The 22533-nt window shown below is 39.3% G+C and overlaps 2 protein-coding genes across 6 annotated transcripts in view; both read right to left on the reverse strand.

Moving 5' to 3' along the window:
• Positions 1 to 1435: 1435 nt before the first annotated feature.
• Positions 1436 to 3521, reverse strand: kcnj11 (potassium inwardly rectifying channel subfamily J member 11). The gene has a single exon (XM_023262386.3). The coding sequence runs from the start codon at positions 2715 to 2717 to the stop codon at positions 1557 to 1559; it is 1161 nt and encodes a 386-aa protein (XP_023118154.1). The 5' UTR covers positions 2718 to 3521; the 3' UTR covers positions 1436 to 1556.
• A 177-nt stretch (positions 3522 to 3698) lies between these two features.
• The window catches only part of abcc8 (ATP-binding cassette, sub-family C (CFTR/MRP), member 8), an 85304-nt gene continuing 66469 nt past the window's right edge, over positions 3699 to 22533 (reverse strand). For 3 of the 5 annotated variants that reach the window (XM_035944526.2, XM_055008202.1, XM_055008201.1), the window contains 13 exons: positions 21902 to 22068; positions 20282 to 20509; positions 19203 to 19295; positions 17339 to 17441; positions 16855 to 16968; positions 15809 to 15947; positions 15298 to 15428; positions 15124 to 15202; positions 14747 to 14855; positions 12268 to 12371; positions 8033 to 8166; positions 6758 to 6820; positions 3699 to 3993 (listed from right to left, as the gene is read on the reverse strand). In XM_035944526.2, the coding sequence (XP_035800419.1) occupies positions 3856 to 3993; positions 6758 to 6820; positions 8033 to 8166; positions 12268 to 12371; positions 14747 to 14855; positions 15124 to 15202; positions 15298 to 15428; positions 15809 to 15947; positions 16855 to 16968; positions 17339 to 17441; positions 19203 to 19295; positions 20282 to 20509; positions 21902 to 22068 (1602 nt within the window). In that variant the 3' untranslated portion in view covers positions 3699 to 3855. The remainder of the gene's footprint in view (positions 3994 to 6757; positions 6821 to 8032; positions 8167 to 12267; positions 12372 to 14746; positions 14856 to 15123; positions 15203 to 15297; positions 15429 to 15808; positions 15948 to 16854; positions 16969 to 17338; positions 17442 to 19202; positions 19296 to 20281; positions 20510 to 21901; positions 22069 to 22533) is intronic. The other 2 variants (XM_035944527.2, XM_023262385.3) reach the window with 1 other exon arrangement.

Raw genomic sequence — 22533 nt, forward strand, 5'->3', positions numbered from 1 at the left:
CATAGACTGTACAGACCGTGACGTCAACATGGTGCATTCGAAAGCACTCGGACATCAGATTTTCACTCGTTATTCGTCTTTCCTGAACTTTCGCTCTTTACGGCCGGCCACAACCTTTCATATACATATTTTTGAATTAGATCGTTCAGAACTGGGGTGGCAGCTGGAGTGGCAAGGCATCTTCTAGGGGTGGCAGTTGCCACTCTATGCCACCCCAGTAGATCCGCCCCTGCTGCTCAGTACCCCTAACCCTCTGATCCTAGAATCGCCCTTGTATTAAACTATGATGTTTTTACCCCATTTTGGACGACATAGTAAACTATGAGGTTTGTGTGACATTTTTGATGACTTCCTAAACTATGACATTTTGGACGATATACTAAACTATGACGTTTTTTCCACATTTTGGACGACATACTAAAATATGATGTTTTTTCCACATTTTGGACGACATATTACACTATGACATTTGTGTGACATTTTTGATAACATACTAAACTATGACGTTTTAGTGACATTTTGGACGACATACTAAACTATGACGTTTTTGTCATATTTCCATACGTTCCTTGGCAGATTAACCAGTAATCTCATAGAAAAAAAGTACATGTTCAACGTAAAAGGAGCAACACTGTAAATAGTGTCCACTTGTACAACTACAAATTCATTCTGTAACATTTGACTGTAAAATGTCCAGTTTTTATTCTGTTCAAATCAGCATAAAATGTTTCACAGATCTTTGCCATTATTTGAAAGAGAAAAAAATCTGTTAAAGATTCAAGGATGGCAAATTAATGCATAAAATCTTATTTTACACCTTTTCCTGTTTTGTTAAATTACAGATATTTGATAAAATTCCGGAAAAAAAATGCACCTAATGTCCACATTAATTCGTACATAAAATTACACTCATGCTGTGTTTAAACATATTAATATTCTACAAACATTTGGTGTTAATTTCACAGTATTTAACCATTTTTAATGTGTTATTACTGGCAGCAGGGATGCCGGATTTGTTTTTGGTTTTTTTTACAGATTTCTTTGTACAGTGTATCTTTTCCTAATTTTTTTTATTGTATTATGTAGAGATTGTCCTTTTTAAAGAACACTCTAGCCTAGAATCTGCAGTATAATTGTGTATGAGTGTCATAAATGCTGTGCTTACCATCATAGACATATTCAAACATGCTCAGTATTGAATGATTTGCAGCTTCATGTTTACGGATTCAGTATTGATATTTAGAGTGAAGAAGTATATTAGGCTAAGAGTCCTCTGAGAATAGGAATTAGTGCATATGATACAATGCTGTTTTAATTTAAATTGAAGTGAATTATGGCCCTTTTGGTTTTCCATACCTTTGTGCATTTTCACACTGACCCTGAGTTATAAAGCATGTTGTTGTGTGCGTTCATTTCACTGCATAGAGGCGTAATGTGGATTAGTGATTACAGTTAATGTATAATTTATTATAAAATAAATATGATTCTGTCATTTAACAATGCTCAAGCTTTAACAGTTACTTCTCATACAGAATGCTGGCAGACAGATCATGGATCTACTGGCTCTCCATCCTGGACCTGCGCACCACTGCGGCGCTCCTCCGTCTTCTCACGGATGACCGCAAGGTGACGCCCTCGTTCAGCTTAAACTGAGCGATGCCTCCCGCCTGGTCCAGTTTCTTGGCGCTGCAGCAAGGAGTCGGAACCTTCACGGTGTTGCCGAACTTGGAGTAGTCCACCGCGTACATGCCGTCCTCCTCGGACACTGTTGGCACGAAGCGCTGCCCCCACAGGATCTCCTCCGACACGTAGGAGGTCCTGGCCTGCGTGGTGATGCCGGTGGTCTCCACGACCCCCTCCAGCACCACGATCACCTCGATGTCCTCGTGCTGCAGGTCGGAGGCCGACAGCTCGTACAGAGGACTGTCCTTGTCGATCACGTGGCAGATGATGAGAGGAGACACCAGGAAGACGCCGTTGGTTCCCACCGGGTTGTCCATGTGGATGTCGATCTGGTCCAGCGGCACCACTTCTCCCTCCTCCGTGGTGGTTCTCCTGACCACCTGCATCCGCACGGTGGCGCTGATGATCATGCTTTTCCGCAGGTCGCCGATGCGGATCATGAAGCACAGCTTGTTGTTTCTGACGGAGATGACGGCGTGTTTGCTGAAAATGAGCGTCTCTGCGCGCCGGTTGGCCTGCGCGGTTTTCATGAAGATGCAGCCCAGCATGATGGCGTTGATGACCAGCCCCACGATGTTCTGCACGATCAAGATGATGATGGCGGAGACGCACTCCTCCGTGACCATCCGGCCTCCGAAGCCGATGGTCACCTGGACCTCTATGGAGAAGAGGAAGGCGGAAGAGAAGGAGTGAATGTCCGTTACGCACGGAACAAAGTCGTCTCCTCTCTGGTCCAGGTCGCCGTGCGCAAAGGCAACGAGCCACCAGATCATCCCGAAGAGGAGCCAGCTGCAGAGGAACGACATGGTAAAGATGATGAGCGTGTGGAGCCATTTCAGATCCACCAGGGTGGTGAACACGTCCTGCAGGAACCGGCCCTGTTCGCGGATGTTGGTGTGCGCCACATTGCAGGTGCCGTTCTTGGCGACGAACCGAGCCTTTCCCGGTTTCGCCTTAAACTTTGGCTGCAGGACATCCTCAGCCAGACGTGTCAGCAAGTAATCCTCAGGAATGAGTCCCTTCCTGGACAACATATCGCTCCCATACTACAACCCACAGCCTTCTGGCTCTGGCGGTGGTTTCTCTGCTCCTGTTTAAAGATGATTTCCTCCCCTTCTCTCCCGGTGCCTTTTCCTACCCACCGGGCCAGGCCGGTGTCAGTCCTCAGCAGCTGTCGGGCGCAGGCGGGGAGAGTCTTGTTGTCACCGTTTTCTGGAGGTATGCGCGCTCCTCACGTTGCCTCCAGATCAGGCGCTTGAAAGCCGTGGAGTCCCATGAGAACGCTCCTCTTCCAGCTCCGCAGCTGCCGCCGTCACTCAGGGCGCCGACAGACCGGCCTCTGAGCTGCACCGCGCCGCCCGGGCTGTGTACCGACGCACCGGTGCGTAAAAAGGGGGATTCAGTGAAATGTAAAAATGCTGATGGGCCTCTGAGCGGAGTTTGATCACATTTGGATGAGGAGGCAGGCTCAGTGGTGCAGTGGGCTCCGTGCTGACTTCAACACTTGACTGTAGCGCGGTAACGTGAGCTGGAGAGGTAGTCCCTCCCTCCGCCATCCTTGTGGTGCCCTTCCTGTGATTTTCAATGCAGGAGAGGGCCCATTAAAAAGAGTCAGCCTTAAGGCCACAGGGACTCTCATTCTAATTATAAAATGGCTTAAATAGGCCAGTGTACAGTAAATCACCCCCAGGCTGTTTTCTGTAAACAGCTTCACACATTCAACCAGATGCTCCTTTTCATTCACATCCAGCTCTGTTCCTTTCATGCCGCCCACCGAGAGGCTTCATTTTTCAGGCCTTGGTGCTCCTCTGGCAGCCACAGAACGGTCTCATGTCAGATGTCAGTCTTGGCTCCAGCAGGTGCAGCTTCTCATCCCAGCATGACACCCACGAGAAGATTATCACTCTCTGAGCAGTTTCATGTTCCTCAGCTCAGCTCCAAGTCATTTCAAACCTGCACTCCTCTGATGATTCATCTGTTCTGTCACAGAGCAGTAAGGCAACCCTCCACACACATTTTAATGATAATTTATGTTTTATTAACAAAGAATTAACATTTTTTATGTACAAATATTATACAACATGCTTAAAAAATAATGAGGAATATATTTCATGGGGACAATTGCACTTCGAATGTCTTCCTTTTTTTTTTCAATGCTTTCCTCTTCTTGTGCTACTTGTCTGCTCGCACGAAGGAGGCGAAGACGCTGTCCTCCTTCTCCAGCAGGGCCTGGGGTCGGTCGTACTCCAGGATGATGCCCCGCTTCATCACAATCACCAGGTCGGCATTCAGGATGGTGTGGACGCGATGCTGCACGACGGAGGGGAACAAAGTCAAACAAAGATGCACATTTTCTAACCCAGTGAGAGCCACTGTGCCGTCTGAACACACAAGCATTGGTCTCAGTGGGTTAAAACAAAGCTACAAGGATTTATCAGGCAAATATTACACACTAAATGAGCAATTTTGAACCTGAAAATCACAATAAACACGTCATTAAAACAGCGGTTACAGACTGTGGTTGCCTCTGTAGTAAATGCCAGAGATTACTGTGGCATTTTCAAGCCATCAGGTTTCTCCTTTTTCTTCTTTATATCATTAGAAATATCTAAAACCAGCGGTGTCAAACTCATTTCAGTTCAGGGGCCACATTCAGCACAATTCTGAAAATGTTCATATTTCAGGAATTACAAAACAGGACACAAAATGTAAAAAGCAAGAAACAAAATGACAAAAAATGAGACAAACAACATGAAACAAAGCAAAAAAGACCAAAAAACTGACTAAGAAGTTACAAATCAACAAAAAAAAGGCCAAATGATACAAACGAGACAAAAAAAATGACAAAAGCGAGAAAAAAACGACAAAAAATATAAAAACACAAGCGAGACAAAAAAACCCAAAATGACAAAAATAAGACAAAAAACACAAGCGAGACAAAAAGGAAACACAAAATGACAAAAACGAGAAACAAAATGCCAAAAATGAGACTAATGACAAAACGAAACAAAAAGAGACAAAAATAACACAAAGAAGTTACAAAGCGACAAAAAAATAGACAACACAAGCGAGACAAAAAACACAAAATGACAATGATACACAAAACAAAACTACAGAAACATGAGACAAAAAGGGCAAAAAACAAGACAAACTATTACAAAAATGAGACACAAAATGACAAAATAACAATAAACAATCTAGTATTTTACTTTATGATCAAAACAACTTGTCCTGGTATGGAAATTATATAAAATTTATAGTTTTACTAATTTAAAAATTGTGGTTAATGTCTTGTGTGCAAATTTTACACTTTACAAAGTCTTCCTGCGGGCCTAATTGGACCCTCTAGAGCAGTGGTTCTCAACTGGTCTGGGCCTGGGACCCACCATAAAACTGAAATGACAAGTCGTGACCCAAACAATATTTCTCCAAAAATCAACAATTTATTGATTGAGCGTTTGAAGACAAAACTTTTAAACCTGAACTCAAGTACTTCACAACAACTCAAAATCAAGCAGCAATACTAATTCAAGTACTGAGGACTTTGAAACAAGTAGAACAATAGCCTCAAGTAGTTCTCAGGATATATAAAAGTGCATTTTTTTTTCTACAAAAAAAGTGCAATTCAACACAACCAGTAGCTTCTCATAATACTGCACAAGCCTGCAATATTGCTGTTGTAGCTGGAGAAACTATGTATAGAAATATGTGCAAAAGAGTCCAAAACATGAAAACTGATGAAGTGCATTCAACAAATTATTAAAGTGAAGAAATGCTTAATGTTCTGAGCAATCTCAAAATGTAAACACAATAAAACATTTTTCAAAGGGCTTAACTATATTTGAAAGCCAATATTTGGGGAAAAAATAGTGTGCAATATTGAAAGAAAAGTGTGTTTTTAAGCACTTACAAATAAACAAAAGTCACAAGTCACAATAAAAGTACTGCAGAACTACATGAAGTTCTAATGGCTTAGCTGAGGATGCTTTTTGGCCTTTACAAGAGTCTCAAAATGTGGCTGTATGCATGATAAAGCAACTCTGAGGTCATGCTCAATGTTCAGTTTATTTCGGTATTTTGTTTTCAGCTGAACAAGAGCTGAGAAGCCACATTCACAGAGGTATGTGGTGCTGAATGGTAGGAGGATTTTTACAGCTCGACTAGCAATGGAGGGATACTCTCTCATCACATCGTTGCACCAGAACTGGGAAAGGCTTACCTCTGTGAATTTCTTTCTGAGAGTGCGGTCACATGATAGCTCCACCAGCTGACATTCATCGCTGCTAGGCAACGTGATGCTTTCCATGTTTATTCCAAACGGGTCGCGCACCCAGTCGTCCTCGGGTTGTTTATCGGGAAAGTAGTCGCTAAACCGCTCGAAAAGTTTATTCATGCTTCATGCTTTCACTTGCCAGTACCTCACAACACAAAATACACTGAGGCTTTTGGACTCCTTTGTCTTCGATGTAGGAAAATCCATATTTAATGTACTCGCTGTCGTACTTGCGTTTAGCCACGCTGCTGTTGCTATGAAAACATGCAGTTTCTTCTACAGTAATACGAGTTTCCTCACCGGTCGCTGCTGACACGACGACCCCCTGCGGGTGCGGAGGGGAACTACAATGACTCGCCACTAATATTGGATTATCTTTATTTTTCTCTCTTTTTAGAAAAAGGCTCGCGACCCACCAAAAACGGCCCCGCGACCCACTTTTGGGTCGCGACCCACCAGTTGAGAAACACTGCTCTAGAGGGCCAGTTTTGGCCCGCGGGCCGCATGTTTGACACCCCTGATCTAAACTGAACAACTGTGACATTTTAACATTCATTTTTGACCTTTAGAATGAAATAACTGTAGCAATAAATCAAACATCTGCTCTGATTTCCTTCCTCTCCTAGTTTCCTCTATTAGCCTTTTCATTTCCAGTCCAGTCTGCATTTATCTGCACTTTTGCCACCAGTTTACAAGAAATGCGTCAGCAGTTTAGGATGAGGTCTCGGTGGAGTAGTGGAGGAGCTGCATGCATGACTGTAGAAGCCTCGAGCAATGATGTAGTGCAGAGGAGATACTCACTGCTATCGTAACCACGGTTCGGTCAGCGAAGGCAGTCATCACCACTTTCTGCAGGATGCTCTCCTGGGGGGAGAGAGGAGGTCGAGTCAGACAAACAGACTTTCATCTCGATGGGGAATCAAACGTGTAAAGCAAAGAACTGTTCAAACATTTTCCTTTATGGAGGTTCAGAAAAAGAGTTTATCTTTCAACCTGTCACCTCTCTTGTCCCTCATCTTGTTCCTCATTAAAAGCGTTTCCTCTGGGGCAGTGCTGCAGCTAAAGCCAGTGCTCTTTGTGACTGATCATTCATGAGAGGCTCTACAGTAAGGAGGAACCATTCGCTGGCATCCCCCTCAGGCTTTTACTCAGCTTTCCCTTCTATTCCAGTTTCCTATTCAGCCCTCTTCTCCACTGCTGCTTTCTTTTTATACTTATATCTAAAAGACATCAGCTAAAGGTGGAATCTGTGCTCCAAACTGATCACTAACTGAGCTCACTCCCAAGAAAATCACCTAAATATACATTATTAATCTTTGCTGGTGCCGTTAACTGTTTATTTTTCCTTGTAAGATCAATTAAAAGACATAAAACAGCATTTTTTCTACATCTAATTCTTTAATTAAACACTAATATTACTTCATAATGTCACTAGGGATGTCCGATTGTGGCATAAAAATGTAATATCGGTCAATATTGTTATTGTTATTTGTGCCTGTCATGAAAACCGATAAAATAATGCTTGGATTTCGCCGACAGTTTTCAAAATTGTTCAATATAGTTGCCACATTGTGACAGACTCATAGAGGGAGGGAGAGTGTGAACTGTTGTCATTTTTTCCATAATTTAAGTTGTAGTTTTTTATTTTGCACAGACAGTGTTTACATTTGGAAAGCCTTGCTGCATTTGAGAATGCATCCAATGGGGCATCACAATAAAATGAGGCATGATGTGTTAATTCCACCACAGGAGATACGTGATGTTGCCTAAAATTAGTTAAATAGCCCACATATATCGGTATAGGTTGATATCGGACTCGGAAATTGACAGTTGGACAATATCGGGATGTTGGTTATTGGCAAAAAAAAAGCCAATATCAGACATCCCTAAATGTCACCTATGCTGTTTCCTCATTATTCGTTGTTGCCTTGGCTGCAGATGAAAACTACCTTCTGATCTTTACTTCGCTCCTACATATTTTGCCTCCCTCACCTCCTCCATCTCTATTTTTCCTCATGACCTTCACCCCTCCCCCCTCACTGCCTTCAAGAGGCTCTTTTGTTGCCGCATGCTCACCGTTGCCATGTCGATGGATGCTGTGGCTTCGTCCATGATGAGGATGCTGCTCTTCCTGACGAAGGCTCTGGCCAAACAGAACAGTTGTCTCTGACCCTGACTGAAGTTTTCTCCTCCCTCCGTCACCGTGGCATCTGAAATCACAAGCGCAGACTTTAATACATTTAATGCAAGGAAATAGTCGTACGAAACTGAAAATCTAGCAGCAAGGGTGCAGAAAATCTAGTTTAAAAAATGCAGAATACTGTAACGCTTAAAACTGTAGAAATAATGACAAATATCAGTAAAATATTATTTGGATGGTTGTGTAATTTTACTGTCACACATTCTAAAAGAACAAATTACTATTTGTTAGAATGCATCTTTTTGATGTGGACATCATGTACAGTTGTTCTTTTGTTTTTTACAGCCCATGTGCTCATTCATACTTTTTTCTGTGATTTTAATAGATATCTATAACTTAACAAAACATGGAATATTTGTTAAAAAATAGTTACATTATTTATCATTTTTCAGTCCTTAATAATATACATAATTTTTCTATCAAATATTGGCAAATATCTGTATTTATTTTCCTGATTTAAATACTGTAAATGTACAGTTCAACATTCTAAAAGAACAAATTACTATTTGTTAAAATGCATCTTTTTAATGTGGACATCATGTACAGTTTTGGCCTGTTCTTTTGTTTGTTTGTTTTTTACAGTCCATGAGCAAATTAATACCTTTTTTTCTGCGATTTTAATAGATATCTATAACTTAACAAAACATGGAATATCTGTAAAAAAAAAAAAAAAAAGGAAAAACGTACAGATATTTGCCATTTTCTGAGAGAAAAATTATGTATATTAAGGACTGAAAAATGATAATTTATTATTTATCATTTTATCTGTACTTTTTTCCTAATTTAAATACTGTAATTTTACAGTTGAACATTGTAAAAGAACTAATTATTGTTTGTAAAAAAAAAAATTATAGATTCTTGATATGGACATGTAAATTAATACTTTTTTCCTGTTATTTTACTAGTAATTTATCAAACAAGGAAAATCTGTAAAATAGCAGCAGACTGTTAAGAAGATTGCAGTTAGAAACTCTTGAAAACTGTTCTCTTTTTTTTTTTTTTTTTTTTACAGTGCAGCCAATACTTCTACTATTATATATTCATACACAGGAATCAGATGTTCTTACTTTAAATTCCAGACATTTTTATAAGCAGCACATTCTCAAAGGAATAACAGTTATTTTAGCTAAATGAAAGGCCATTAAGTCCCGGCTTCCAGATCAATATTTTATGGATTTTCTATTTACATCTCTGTATTATGAATGAGGTCAAGTCGCAAAATATGTCAGAAAATTCCAAAGAGATTTATTAGTCAGCACGCATAGTTTATAAAACAGCTTGTACTTTTCAGCCACATCATGATCTCATGCAGCAAATAGAGATTTATTGAAAGGCATGTCAGTAATGACACTTGGATAGTTCATCATATACATCTACAAGTATGGCCACACGGTTGTACTTTGCCTCCTCTAACCAATAAAGTTGCAGTTTACATACATGTCTTTGAAGTGTACGTTGAAGCTGTTTGAGAGTCCGACTAAAGCTGAATCGTACAACCTCATAGCAGTGACGGTAGATAAAGCTTCATATTTGAACATTGCTGCAGTGAAGCTACAGATTCTAAACATGGATGCTTCACAAACTGCAGCACAGAAGTTTCAAGGTGAGAAATACAGTCCCAGCGTCCCCTTCTGGTCCTGAGTCATGATGTTGAACGCAGAATACTGCACCAATCCCAACCTTCAGCACTAAACCCTCCCAGATTTAAAGGCTCGAAATGGGATCAGGAAAGAGAACTGGGACTCATTACCATGGCAACACATACTGCTGGTAAACAGTGCATCAACATTATTTATAAAAACTGTTAATTTGGACTCGTGTTTTATTTGCAGCTGATCACTCCCTATAAACTACCAGACGTCAGGAAGGCCATGAACATCTGTGATCCAAACAGCTCAGCAAACATGCAATAAAAGATAGTATTTAACATTAAAAAAAGTAACTTTGCGCAAAAAATTCAATGTAAAATGCATCTTAAAAGAGCATTTCCTATTTCAGTGACAGAAATATTGCATAGGTATTGACCAAACTGTCATAAATTAACACTGTTTGAGGAGGTTTTCATCGGCACCCCAGATTCTTCCTCGTCCGACCCACAGAAAACCCATCCAGGAATTAGTCTGATTCTTCGACCCTGTGAGCATTTACAACCCCATCTTCATTCCACATCTGGACCAGATCCAGCACCTAACCTTTGTTCTAAACCTGCACCGTTTAAAGCCTGTGGACAGTCCTAAGCCTCTACCCACTGAGCAAGAATGCATCTTAAAATCTGAGATTTGGGAGATTCGATTTGGGCCGTCGTGATGTTGACCTTTAACTTTTTGTAAGATTTTCTAAGATTAATCACTATTTTATCCTAATAGGCATTTCATAAATTAGTGTATGGGATCCTGAATTATGACCAGAAACGTGTTTTGTGAGGCCACAGTGTCCTCGACCTGCAAATTCTAATCATCTCATCAAGTAATTTCCCCCAGGCTTCACTAATATATTACATTCATGAGGATGAGACAGGAAGACAGAAAGCTCAAAGACAGAATAAAACACCCTGCAAAAAAACAGAAGATAGACGACAGCATGGCTTCAAACTAAAGCACCCACCAGTAATAAAATAGTGACTGTAAAACTATACATCATTTTAAGTTTGTTTAGCAAAACACAAGCTGCCCTGATAATTATTTCAAGCTCATCGTATGAGTTTTGAAATTAGAAGAGTTAACTGATCAGTTGTTACAGACAGACCTGCTGTTAAAACCATTTTACACTGAAGTCAATGTCTGAGGCTGCTACCAGCTGCACGAATGGAAACCTTCCTCATGGTTAGCACTCATTTCATTAAAAAGCTTTTATTATTATGCAAAGGAACAACCAGGATTTAACACATCTGAAATGACACACGGCAAGGTTTCATTGTGACTGGGTTCTCCAAGCTGCAAAATCAGAATTTAAAACAAAGCATGATAAGTTTGTCCTAGTTTTCTGTGTTTAAAAACCTAATTTACTGAGATGATTAAAGTCTCAGCTGCAGATTATTTGAAGTCAAAAGGCTTCAAATTAGATACCTCGTGTCTAAAAAATAGAAATTTCAGGGTGAATTAAGTTGAAACAGAAATGTATGCATTTCTACTAACTGATCAAGAAAAGATGAGTTGTTTTAACTTCAAACGTTTAACATTTTGGCCTCCAGAAAACCAGGAAGTGATCGGAGGATTAAAGTAAAGTGAGTACTTTGATATTTGTGTCATTATATGAAAATGTATATCCACCTCTGATGAAGCCACATCTCAGTCAGAGCTGTTAACCACCTATTAAATGTTACAAGTATTTATATTTAAGGACATTTAGCATTAAATAAGTTGATGGTGAGGTTTTAATTTCTTCTTTCTGGCTCACTCCACTGCTATCTGCTTTATATACAACATCAATGCTGTATTTTACTTTAACTGAACTCAAGGACAAGCTTAATTAGTGATTAACTCCTGGGCTGTAGATCGATATCTTACTGAACATCTGGCTCCAGTGAGAGACTGAAGCTGTGAGCAGCTCAGCTTGAACGCCTCGACGCACATCTGTCAGGATCACAGTGCAAGAGAAAGCAGCTTTTAGCGTCTTAATAGAAACACATCAGCTGTCTCTAATTCCACCAGAGCTGCAAACAGATCCTCTGTTTTCTCATGACAAAGATGCCAGAGACATAAAGAACAGAGTGATAAAGTGTGAACCAGCAGGAGCCAAAGAGGAGGCCACATACATGAACATGCCAAGCATTCGTCATGTATGTAGCTCAGATCTGTTTAAGAGCTACTCAGCTCTCGGCTAATGTCTGATCCGATCTCCTCCGTCAGAACCACAGAATTAAAACTGAAGCATGAAGCAGCAGCCAACAGGGCGTTAAAAATGAATGCTCCTGTAACCTGATCTTTGTCCTGAGACACTGGAGCAGCCGACAGATGTGACGGTCACAGAGTTCACGTGACCTCAGAGAAGCAGCTAATGCATTCATTACACAGATCGCTGTGAACGGTTTCACACAGTAAATGCTTTTTAAAATAAACATGACCGTCCACGTGTGTTTGCACGTTTGATATCGACACACACACACACTCACCGAGGCCTCCAGGAAGTGATTTAACTACAGGCTTCAGCTGAGCGATCTCCAGCGCTTCCCACAGCATCTCATCTGTCGCTTTCATCTCCGGGTCCAGGTTGAACCTAAACACACAAACACAGGATAGTTCTACAGTCAGTTAAATCTGCTGAGAGATGCTGCGTCAAACTCTGTGACATCGATCCAAATATCCCAGAGTCCAAGGTGACGTCTTGTTTGCCATAAAAACCGTGTAAAACCAATTTATGTTGGAGAAACTGAGGCAAAATTGGAGACCTCACTCACATGTTTTGGGACTGTCCAAACTATTTTGGGAGGAGAAGATCCATTTTAAGTGTTGATTTGCCACTTGAGCCATTGTTCTATATAACTGGTTCTATTCCAGAAGAAGTAATGGACAAAAAAAGGCATATCTATTACATGTCCTACTACTGGTGGCAGCCCACTACCTCCCAGCCTCCACCAATGGAGAGAGAGATTAAAGAAACTGTATTTAATGGAAAATAATAACAGCAAAACTCCATTTGAAGTTAGGTTCTTTTATGAATTTATGGGTTCTTGTTATTGCTTACTTTAATTTGATTTTACGTATTTAACAGGCTGGGGGAGATTTTTTTGGTATGCAGATGTGATGATATTTGCATCTGGATTGCGTATTTTTACGTTTCATAACCCCTTGCTGCTCTTTAATTTATCTTGAAATTTAATTTGAAATTCTCCTCTTTATGTGGGTTTAGATGCTGCCATGATTTAGTTGTGTTGCTGAATTGTATATTTGTTTTTGTTTATCATGTGTATGTTTTTGTTTGTCCATTTTTGAGCTGCATATAAATATGTATAAAAACATGTAGTTTAAATAAAAAATTGGTTAAAAAGAAAAAAAATGTGTTAAACGCCCAAATATTCAGGTTACAATGTAAAGCTATTATGAGATTGTATGTTCATTAATATGCACTGACCCACCCAAATAAATAAATTAAAATTAGTCAGCAGTAATCAGGAGGTATAGAATGAACCATAGTACCACTAATCAGAGCTGCAGTCATCCTCCTAAAATGACACCACAATCAGTTCACTACTTAAACAATCCAGCTGTGAAAAGTGAAGTGCTTCAGACTTGCCAGAGGGTTTATCACTGAGAGTTTCTGTGACGGCTCAGACCATGTGAAGAAGGTTAGATAATGTCAGCCTCTATAGACGGTGTTAAAGAGAAAAACCCTCGCTTGCTCTGTGGCACAACATTACAGAATGAAATTTAGCTAAAGAACTTAAAAAGAAGCCTGATGAACTTTGGTAGAACCTTCTTTAGTGAAGATAAGTTTGTTTGGATCTGTTTGATGTGAACCAGACGACCACAGTGACTGCATAGTCCTGACAGTGACACACAGCAGGGGAGTGTGATAACATGTGGCTGCATGAGGGCAGAAAGTGTCGGGGAGAGGACGCTGATAGATGATGTCCCATGAATGTTTGTGGATTTACAACAATACTGACTGAAAAGACGACTCCCAGTGTGTAGAAGCTTAGCAGAAAATGAATATTCCACCAAGATACTGATACAAAACACACGGATGAATTTACACGTTTCTACAGAAGAAGAAGAAGAAGAAGTGAATACTATGACCTGGAGTATGTTGCATGACTTGAATTCACAAGAACACGTGTGGGGGGTATTTTAAAGAGAAATATAGAGAAGCACAAACCCTCCAGTAAAGAGCGGCTGAAAGAAATAGTCTGAAGAAAGGCAGACTGTTTGAATGAGTAATGTGGTATTTAGTTCCTACTGGGGAGCCTGTGTTTTTAATAAATGTTAACTGTTGGTTTTTAATTTTACATAAGATCAAGTACCTTTCTGTTCAACTGAGAAATAATCCTGTTATTGTAAGGGGGTACAACTATGAATCATTTAATATTAAAGTGATATTGCATCTGGTTGTTCTCACTTCTGACCATAAACAGCAAATTCTCACATTTGAAAGTGTTAAGCAGAGAATATTTAACATTTTGTCTGTGTTTTCTGCACATTTATACATACCTTCCTCCATTTGAAAGCTAACATTAGAGCCCATATCCAGTATCATGATTTATTTGCAGCCTGTTGATGATGTAATGAATATTTATTCACTGTCGATGTCAAACAGAGAAACAGAAACCTTTAAATACACTTAAATGTGCTTTTAAGTGAAATCAGTGTGACAGTTTCTTTTACTTCCTCCTCGTCTGCTCTTCTCCAGCATGACAAAGCTTTTATGCTGAGGTCCAAAAATAAACCTCTCCTCCGCTGGAGTTTTCAGAGGAATGTCCTCTTATCTAGAATCACCTCTCCTCATGTTGGAGGTTGGTGAGTTTGAAGTGGGTGCCAGCTGTGCCCTTTGAGTGGATATTGAGTGTTTCCCCCTCTTTTACTAAAATCATTCTCATTACAACCGATCCAAACGGCTGTAATGAGTCTCTGTGTGGATGGAGGAGTTCATTCTACCGGATCGTGCCGCTGAACAGGATGGGATCCTGGAGGATGATGGACAGCCGAGACCTGAGGGTCTGCAGAGGCAGCTTGGAGATGTCGATGTTGTCGATCACGATCCTCCCTGTGGGGAGAAAGAAGAGAGACAAGTAGCAAAAAGAAACAGATTTCCAGCTTTTTATTCATCAATGAAGATGCTTGTTAATACATTACACTGTCTGTCCAGATTTGTGTGACTAACACAGGGGTGTCAAACATGTGGCCCGCGGGCCAAAAAAAAAAGTGTGATTTGCTTTTTACTTCTGTTTCATTTAAAACCTTTTATGAATCTTAAAGGAATAATTTCAGTTGTAGCTGCGTGTTTATGTGGGCTTTAAGTGCAGATATCTAACCTTCAAACATGTCCACCATGCGGAAGAAGGCCAAAGAGAAAGAAGATTTGCCGCTGCCAGTCCTGCCACAGATCCCCACCTGAAAACAAACACATTTTCATCATAATTATCGCCAGTCCTCAGTTATGTAAAACATTTCCAGGCCTCTTCCTTCTGTTACCATCTTCTGGTTACCTTCTGTCCAGGGCTGACGTGTGCGTTGACGTTTTTGAGGACAGGCTTCAGCGTGGTGTCGTAACGAACACTGAGATTCTGGATTTTGATCTCTCCTTCCCGAGGCCAACCGTCAGGCACCTGAGACACAGCTGGGAAGACAAGAAAACATCACAGGAAGTTAGTTTGCACACCTTAAGAAGTCAAAAACTAGAAAATACCCACTGAAGCTGTTTCTACTGCACAGATGCAGCTGCAAAATTCTGATTTTACTTTCTAGCTTAAAGGAAACATGCCTGGCAGACAGATTGTTACAGGATGTAAAGACACTAGCTAGTAAGAGTTGTAGGAGAGAAGCTGAGGACACATTTCTAGTGAATAAGATGACAGGCTACTTAAGTTGACAGTGATGAATGTGGACTAAATGTCAACTAAACTTCACCCCCAGTGAGGAAGAAATCACAAAAACTTCTCAAATAAGAAGCCAGATGTGATTCCTTCTGCTGAATTAGTACAAGAGGGTTTCATTTGCCTGCGTCGCTGCACTCACTGAGCAGTCCCTCGTAATTCTCTGGTTCAGTTTTGAGCAGGCCGTTAATCCTCTTCACTGAGCCGAGCTGTACTTCCATGTCTGCCAGGTTCCGCACCATCCAGTTCATGTAGTTGGACACCTGATACATGAGGGGAGGGGCAGAGGGGCAGAGTGGGGTAAATGTCAGCGGACAGAAGCAGTCATTTCAGTCTGTGGTGCATCGCAGGGGGAAAGAGATTCAGTGTTGTTGAATGTTTTAGCCCAAATTCAACTCGTATATCTTCAGTGAATCTTCATAAAGTCAAATTTTCATGCTTGTGACAATGTGCTTTTCAGAAAGTCCATTACAGAAATGGTTCATTTAACATAAAATCTTTTTCTCAACCCATAAAGAAGCATTAAATTCTTCATTAATCTGTAATCGGATAAAAGATAATAGAAATACAGTGAAGCAGAAATGAGCTTTGCATTTAAAAGGGTGGAAGAAACTGTATGAACTTCAGCACCTGAGTTTATTTTCGAGATCTCAATGATTTTTTTGTAAAAATATGTAAATATTTTAATAAATTGATGAAATCTGCTTTGTTTTTTAAAATGAGCAAATGCTGTTAAACTGGGTTTCAGAGGATTTTACATGATTTTTTGCATATTTAGATGCACAATAGCAAATTTTTACTGCTAAAAGAGAAAAAAGGAAGCGAGAAGATGCAACTGTTTCACTAGAAACGATCAAACTACATACAAAAATATTTGTTAAAAATATCTGGATTTCTCTCTCCATTTTACAAGATATAAAATAACCAGATCAATTTTTGTCTTTGCTTTCTCAAAATTAAAAAAGTAAATACTGAGTCATGAATATAGTTAAAAATACTGATTATGTTTCAGGCCACAACAAAACTCTTTGCTCATGATGCTTCTAATTTTGGAAACAAATCCAAAATTCTTGGTTCAGTTTCGCAGTAATGTAGAATATGCACAGTGTTCCATCAGACCTATAAAGAGGGCAGTTAAAAAAGCAATAAAGCACACACGTGCACTCTCACCATGAGTGCGTACGTGAGTCCGAGCCCCACCAGACCAGTGGACAGCTGGTTGTAGAGAGAGTTGGTGATGGAGGCCACAGCTGCCACCAGAACCACACACGCTCCAATGTATTCCTGCAAAGACAGCAAGAAGAAAACGCATCGCTGAATAATTCAAGAAGCTAAATAACATATAGAGATATCCATTACTGCAGATTGGTTTATTGTAAACACACGTGACAGTGATGAATGCGTTCACACAGTCTGAAGGTCGTCTACTGCCGTGAAACCCGAGGAATCAAATGAGCTGCATTCTTAGGTCGGATGCATAAAACATGACATGAAGACTGCGTTTCTTGTTAGTAAGAGAATGAAAAATTCAGTGTTTCAGCATCCCAACAGAGGGAGCAGTTACCCAGCAACATGGACATGAAAGAGAAGCAGCGATCTGACAAAGCATGGAGCAGAAAGAATCAGAATTTTAAAGGGCTGAACAGATCGTTACCATGCGGACTTCCAGCCAGCGGTTGGCTGCCGTCAGGAAGAGAGATGCGATGTTGTTGGCGTCGGTGAACTGTAGTAACCTCTGTCTGAACCGAGGCTCATACCTGCCAACGGAAAGAGGTTCATTCATATATTATGTCACAGATTATGTCACATATATATCAGCTGCCCACCTGCCTGCAGCATTCTCATTTTTCATTCTGGCTCAGTGTCAGAAAATAAGAAGCAGGTTGGAGAAAGTTTAGGGCTGATCCTTTAAATGGCAGACAGAATATTAGAACAGTAGTTGAAAAGGAAATTCAATAAACCACAAATAAGATACAAAAGCAATAATGTTCCTGCAATGCTAGAAAAGAAACGGCTCCAGGCTTTAAGTCTATTTTCTTCTGTTTTATGCACTTGTCTTTATGTATTGGACCCAAAGCTCAACTTTAGACAGATGGAGCTCTGGTTGATCAGCTAAACTTGCTGCTCACAAAATGCTGCTGTGTACAGATGATGTTAAACTGCTGTAATTTACGACAATAAAACATCACCAACAAAGAGCTTTGCAAATTGGGACCTTTTCGCTGCTGCAATTCAAAGCTGAGGTTTTGCTTTTTTTTGGTTTTTCAGAGCAATTTGCATTTTTAGGTTCACTGAAATTGTGATTTCAAAGAAAAAAATGACGGTGCCTGTTGAGGCTGACTGCCAGACGGCAAAAAGCAATAACTGCTGATTAAAGGGCGAGCGATTCAGAGCCACTTCTGTGACTCTTTGTGTGCCTTTTTCATTTTCAAAATCCTTAGACTGTACAATCAATTCCAAGTAAGAGCTGTTTTCTATTTGCTAAAGAAAAGAAAAGAAGGCAAGAAGAAAGGAACAATATAAATGGACCATTCCAATGCCAAAATGCAGTCAACAGAAAAATCACTCCCCAGGTCACCCTCCGTCAGTCATTAAAGTCAAGAAAAGCGAACAAATGAAAGCATTTACTTTGAACCACAATGTTCACACATAAACACATGAATATGTATGAAACACACCTGTGCAGCATCACTTGTACGTCAAATGATTCTCAATTACTTCACCTCTCAGTAATTTCAATTTCTGTGTTGAAAAGTACAGTTTTTTTCAGCTTATCAACAATCAAAAACAATTTCCTCAGAAACACTATACAGAAAATATAGGCTTCCGAGTAGAAGCTCAGTGAAAAGGTATTCAGGGTATTTTAAAGAGAAAAATAGAGCAAAACAACCTGTCCAGCAAAGAACAGCTGAAAAAAAAGTTTCTAAATAAAGCTGGACTTATGAAGTAAAAAAAAAATCTATCTGAATCTCATTAATGAAAGGTAATCTGACTTTTGTTGCATTGAGCTCCTATTATGAAGCCTTCATTTTTAATAGAGTTAATCTAAACTATTTTGTTTTACAGAATACATAAGAGCAAAGTGATGTTGCCCAGGAGGATAATTCACTTCTGTTATATACGATATACGGCTGCTGCTCCAAAAGATTGAAGAACATAAAGGACTGATGTGACAGAACAAAACAAGTCCACAACTTAATGGCTAAAATCCTCAGTACTGTTTCTTTGGTACACTCTCCCTGAATGGTGCATTTCTCCCAGTCAAATCCAAAAAGAGCACATTCTCAGATCTGACAAAACTTCTCCCGAGTCACAGAGGGGATTATACAGAGGTTTTAATACAATCACTAGCAAGATGACACCGTTATTCAACGTGTTTAACATAAAAGAAAACCTCCAAAATCTTAAAATCCCTTTAACGATGTTCTACATATACAGTAGATTCTACTCTCTTGATTCCACGTTCCTATTGTTGCTACACTGAGGGTGTAAAGAGGCAGGAACCAGGCAGTTCTTACCTGAGGGCTCTTATTGTGGTGAGACCTTCCACTGTCTCAGAGAAGTGTGAGAGTAACGGGAGTTGGGTGCTGTCCTCCAACTGCTGCAGGTCCCTGACCAGAGGACAGAGAAGTTTAGATAATATCGGTCAGAAAGGAAGAACAAGGACGTCAAAATATGAAAACATACGATGAGACTGAAGTCCAACAATAGATGATAGCAAATAATATAAACTGGATGTAAGAATGGGTATGTGGCTCCTTTTAAAGAGCCTTCGTTATTATAGGTTTTATTGTTGTTCTAATTGATGTTGCTATTGTTGGTATTGTTCTTGTTACTGTAGTTGTTATTATTGTTGCTATTGTTGTTGTTAATGTTGTTATTGATGTTAATATTGCTATTTATGTTGTTATTTTTGCTATTAATGTTGTTGTTGTTATTGCTATTGTTGCTATTAATGTTGTTATTGTGGCTATTAATGTTGTTATTGATGTTAATGTTGTTATTAATGTTGTTATTGTTGTTATTGTTGCTATTGTTGCTATTAATGTTGCTATTGTTGTTGGTAATGTTGTTATTGTTGTTGTCATTGCTGTATTATTGATGTTGTTGTTGATGTTATAATTGTTATTGATATTTTTGATGTTATTAATGTTATTGCTATTGATGTTATTGTTGTATTAAAGTTGCTGTCGTTGTTATTGATGTTAATAATGTTATTGTTGGTGTTACTGGTGCTATTATTGTTGTATTGATGTTGTTATGGTTGTTGTTATTGATATTATTGTTGTTAATCATTTTTAAACAGCTTTTTACAAGCTATTTATAGGACATTTTTTACTGCTCTTTTGCACAGATGAGGACTGCACTTTACATGCATAAATATTCATATTGGGGATAGAATAAAAGAAACACACATTTTAGAGTCTCTTTTAGAATCTCTGAGTGAAATTCAAACAGTTTTTCCTTTGACCAAATAGAATTTCTTCATCTGACCGTTCTTTTCCGAGCACTAGAAGTGTGAAATAACTGGATGTATGACCTGATTCTAACATCACTTTCCAGTCAGCCATATATGTGTTTAATATCCGTGTCTCACCTGGAAGCCACTCGGAAATATTTCTGGATGAAGTAGCAGGTGACGGCCAGCGGCAGCAGGGCGAACAGGAAGACAGGAGTCACGTAGGAGATGACGCCCAGGGCAGAGACACACAGCAGGGTGGAGCGGGAGAGACACTCCAGGGTGGTGGGGATGTGCTGGTCGATGGTGTTGGTGTCGGTGGAGAACCTGTTGAGGATGCTGCCGAGCGGAGTCGTCTCAAAGAGCCTGCAGGGACAATGGAAAATATTCAGTTATTACAGAGAAAATCACTATGAAGTGCACAAAATGTGAGCAGTACATACTGTAGTGGCTTTTTATTATTAAAGTTGTTTTCTTTGGAGGTCATTTTTAGGTTTTATGGCTTTTTATTTAAGGTTACCATAACGATTTACACCCCAAATTTCAGTTTAATCTAATTAAGCATTTCATTTAACATCTGTATTATCCTACAAGATCATATTCTTCAACGAATATTTACAATTTTTATGGTGTATAAGTATATTTTAGAGATTTATATAGTAATAGTTGACATAAATCTTTACTTTACTGGCTAATTTTCAGTTTTTAGAGCTTTTTCTTCTATCTTGCAGTGACAACTCACTTTTTAGTGGTTAATTTTAGGTTTTTATAATTTTTCTTTGATATTACAAGAACAATTTACAGGCTAAATTCCAGTTTAATCAAATCATCTTCACAGAGTAAATCTTTAATCATGTATAAGTATATTAAGAGGCTTATGCAATTATAGTTGACATAAATCTTTCCTTAACTGGTTAATTTTCAGTTTTTATAGCTTTTTCTTCGATCTTACAATGAGAATTCACTTCAAAAATTCTAGTTAAATGTAATTAATGGTTTCATTTTAAACTGCATTATCTGACTAGATCATATTCTTCACAAAACATTTCAAATTTTAATAATGTACACAAATATTTTACAGATTTATGCAATAACACTTCATATAATCTTTACTTTAGTGGTTAATTTAATAACAATTTAGACCAACAGTTCTAGCTTAATGTCATTATTCATGTCATTTTAAATCTCTATTACATTACCAGATCATATTTTTTGCAGAAAAAAGGAACAATTTGTTTAAGGATGTTTTAAAGATTTATATAACAACAATTGACATAAACTCTTACTTTAGTGGGTAATTACAGGTTTTTCTAGCTTTTTCTTTGATGTTACAAAAACTATTTACACCCTAAATTTCAGTTTAATCAATTAATCTTCACAGTGTATGTACATTTTTATTGTATATTAAGAGGTTTATGTAAATAGTTGACATAAATCTGCTTAAACATACAGTGAAATCTGCTGGTTCACTCTGAAACTGTGTCATGTGAAAGTGTTCTGTTTATTCAGCTGCACATGTGACTTTATGCACAGTTCATGTAAATGCATGTGATTAGGTAAGTGAAGCCTGCTGGGTTTTGTGTGAGGAAGCCAGATGGTGCTCTGAGTAATGAGGTGAAAACAAGGTGCTTTAAGCGCGTTTCCTCTTATAAATGATCTGTTTTAGCGAACACACACTATCAGCAAACACACTTCTCTGCCTTCTTGCCGGTTTTCACACATCATGAGGCAGAGCTGCAGACACGCCGCCGGTCGTACCTCATGGGGGCCAGGATGATCTTGTTGAGCAGGTTCTGGTGCAGCTCTTTGGCCACTTTGAGGCCGGTCCACTCCACGGCTACAGACGTGGCCAGACAGAGGACGATGCCGAGGCAGCACAGGACGCTGAACACTGACAGATACCAGGAGTGACTGAAGCCGCAGTCCTGCAACACAGAGAGTCGCTTTATTGAAGACATCACTGAAGCTCTGTGGGTGTTTGAGAAGGAGCCACTCGCTGTGCTTCTTCTGTAATTATAAGCGTAATTAAACTCAGAGGCTGGTTAAAAATTAGCCGTCTCATGTAACAAAACCAACAATTATTTAGTTTTATTTAAAGGCCCTTTGTGAAAAATGGTTATGTTGTCAGATTAGAGGGAAAAATCTCTGCTTTGAAAAGAAGTTTTCAAACCAAAACAAGCAGCAGCAAGCATTTGACTGGTAGATAAACCCTAACCCAAAACAGTCTCTGAGAGTTATTTTTGCTTTTATTCACTGTGGACTCAATTTTCACTGCAACATAAATTCCTGAACCTCTATGGAAACAGAACAACCACAAATAGATGTAGAGAGAAAGTTATGATGCTATAAATCTTTAAATATTAAAGACAAAAATGAAACTGATACTTTAC

Source organism: Amphiprion ocellaris, chromosome 3 (genome assembly GCF_022539595.1).
Source record: "Amphiprion ocellaris isolate individual 3 ecotype Okinawa chromosome 3, ASM2253959v1, whole genome shotgun sequence".
NCBI lineage: Eukaryota > Metazoa > Chordata > Actinopteri > Pomacentridae > Amphiprion > Amphiprion ocellaris.

What these genes read in the sequence shown, in the direction of transcription:
- kcnj11 (XM_023262386.3), bottom strand. Translation starts at nt 2,717, where the DNA reads ATGTTGTCCAGGAAGGGACTCATTCCTGAGGATTACTTGCTGACACGT.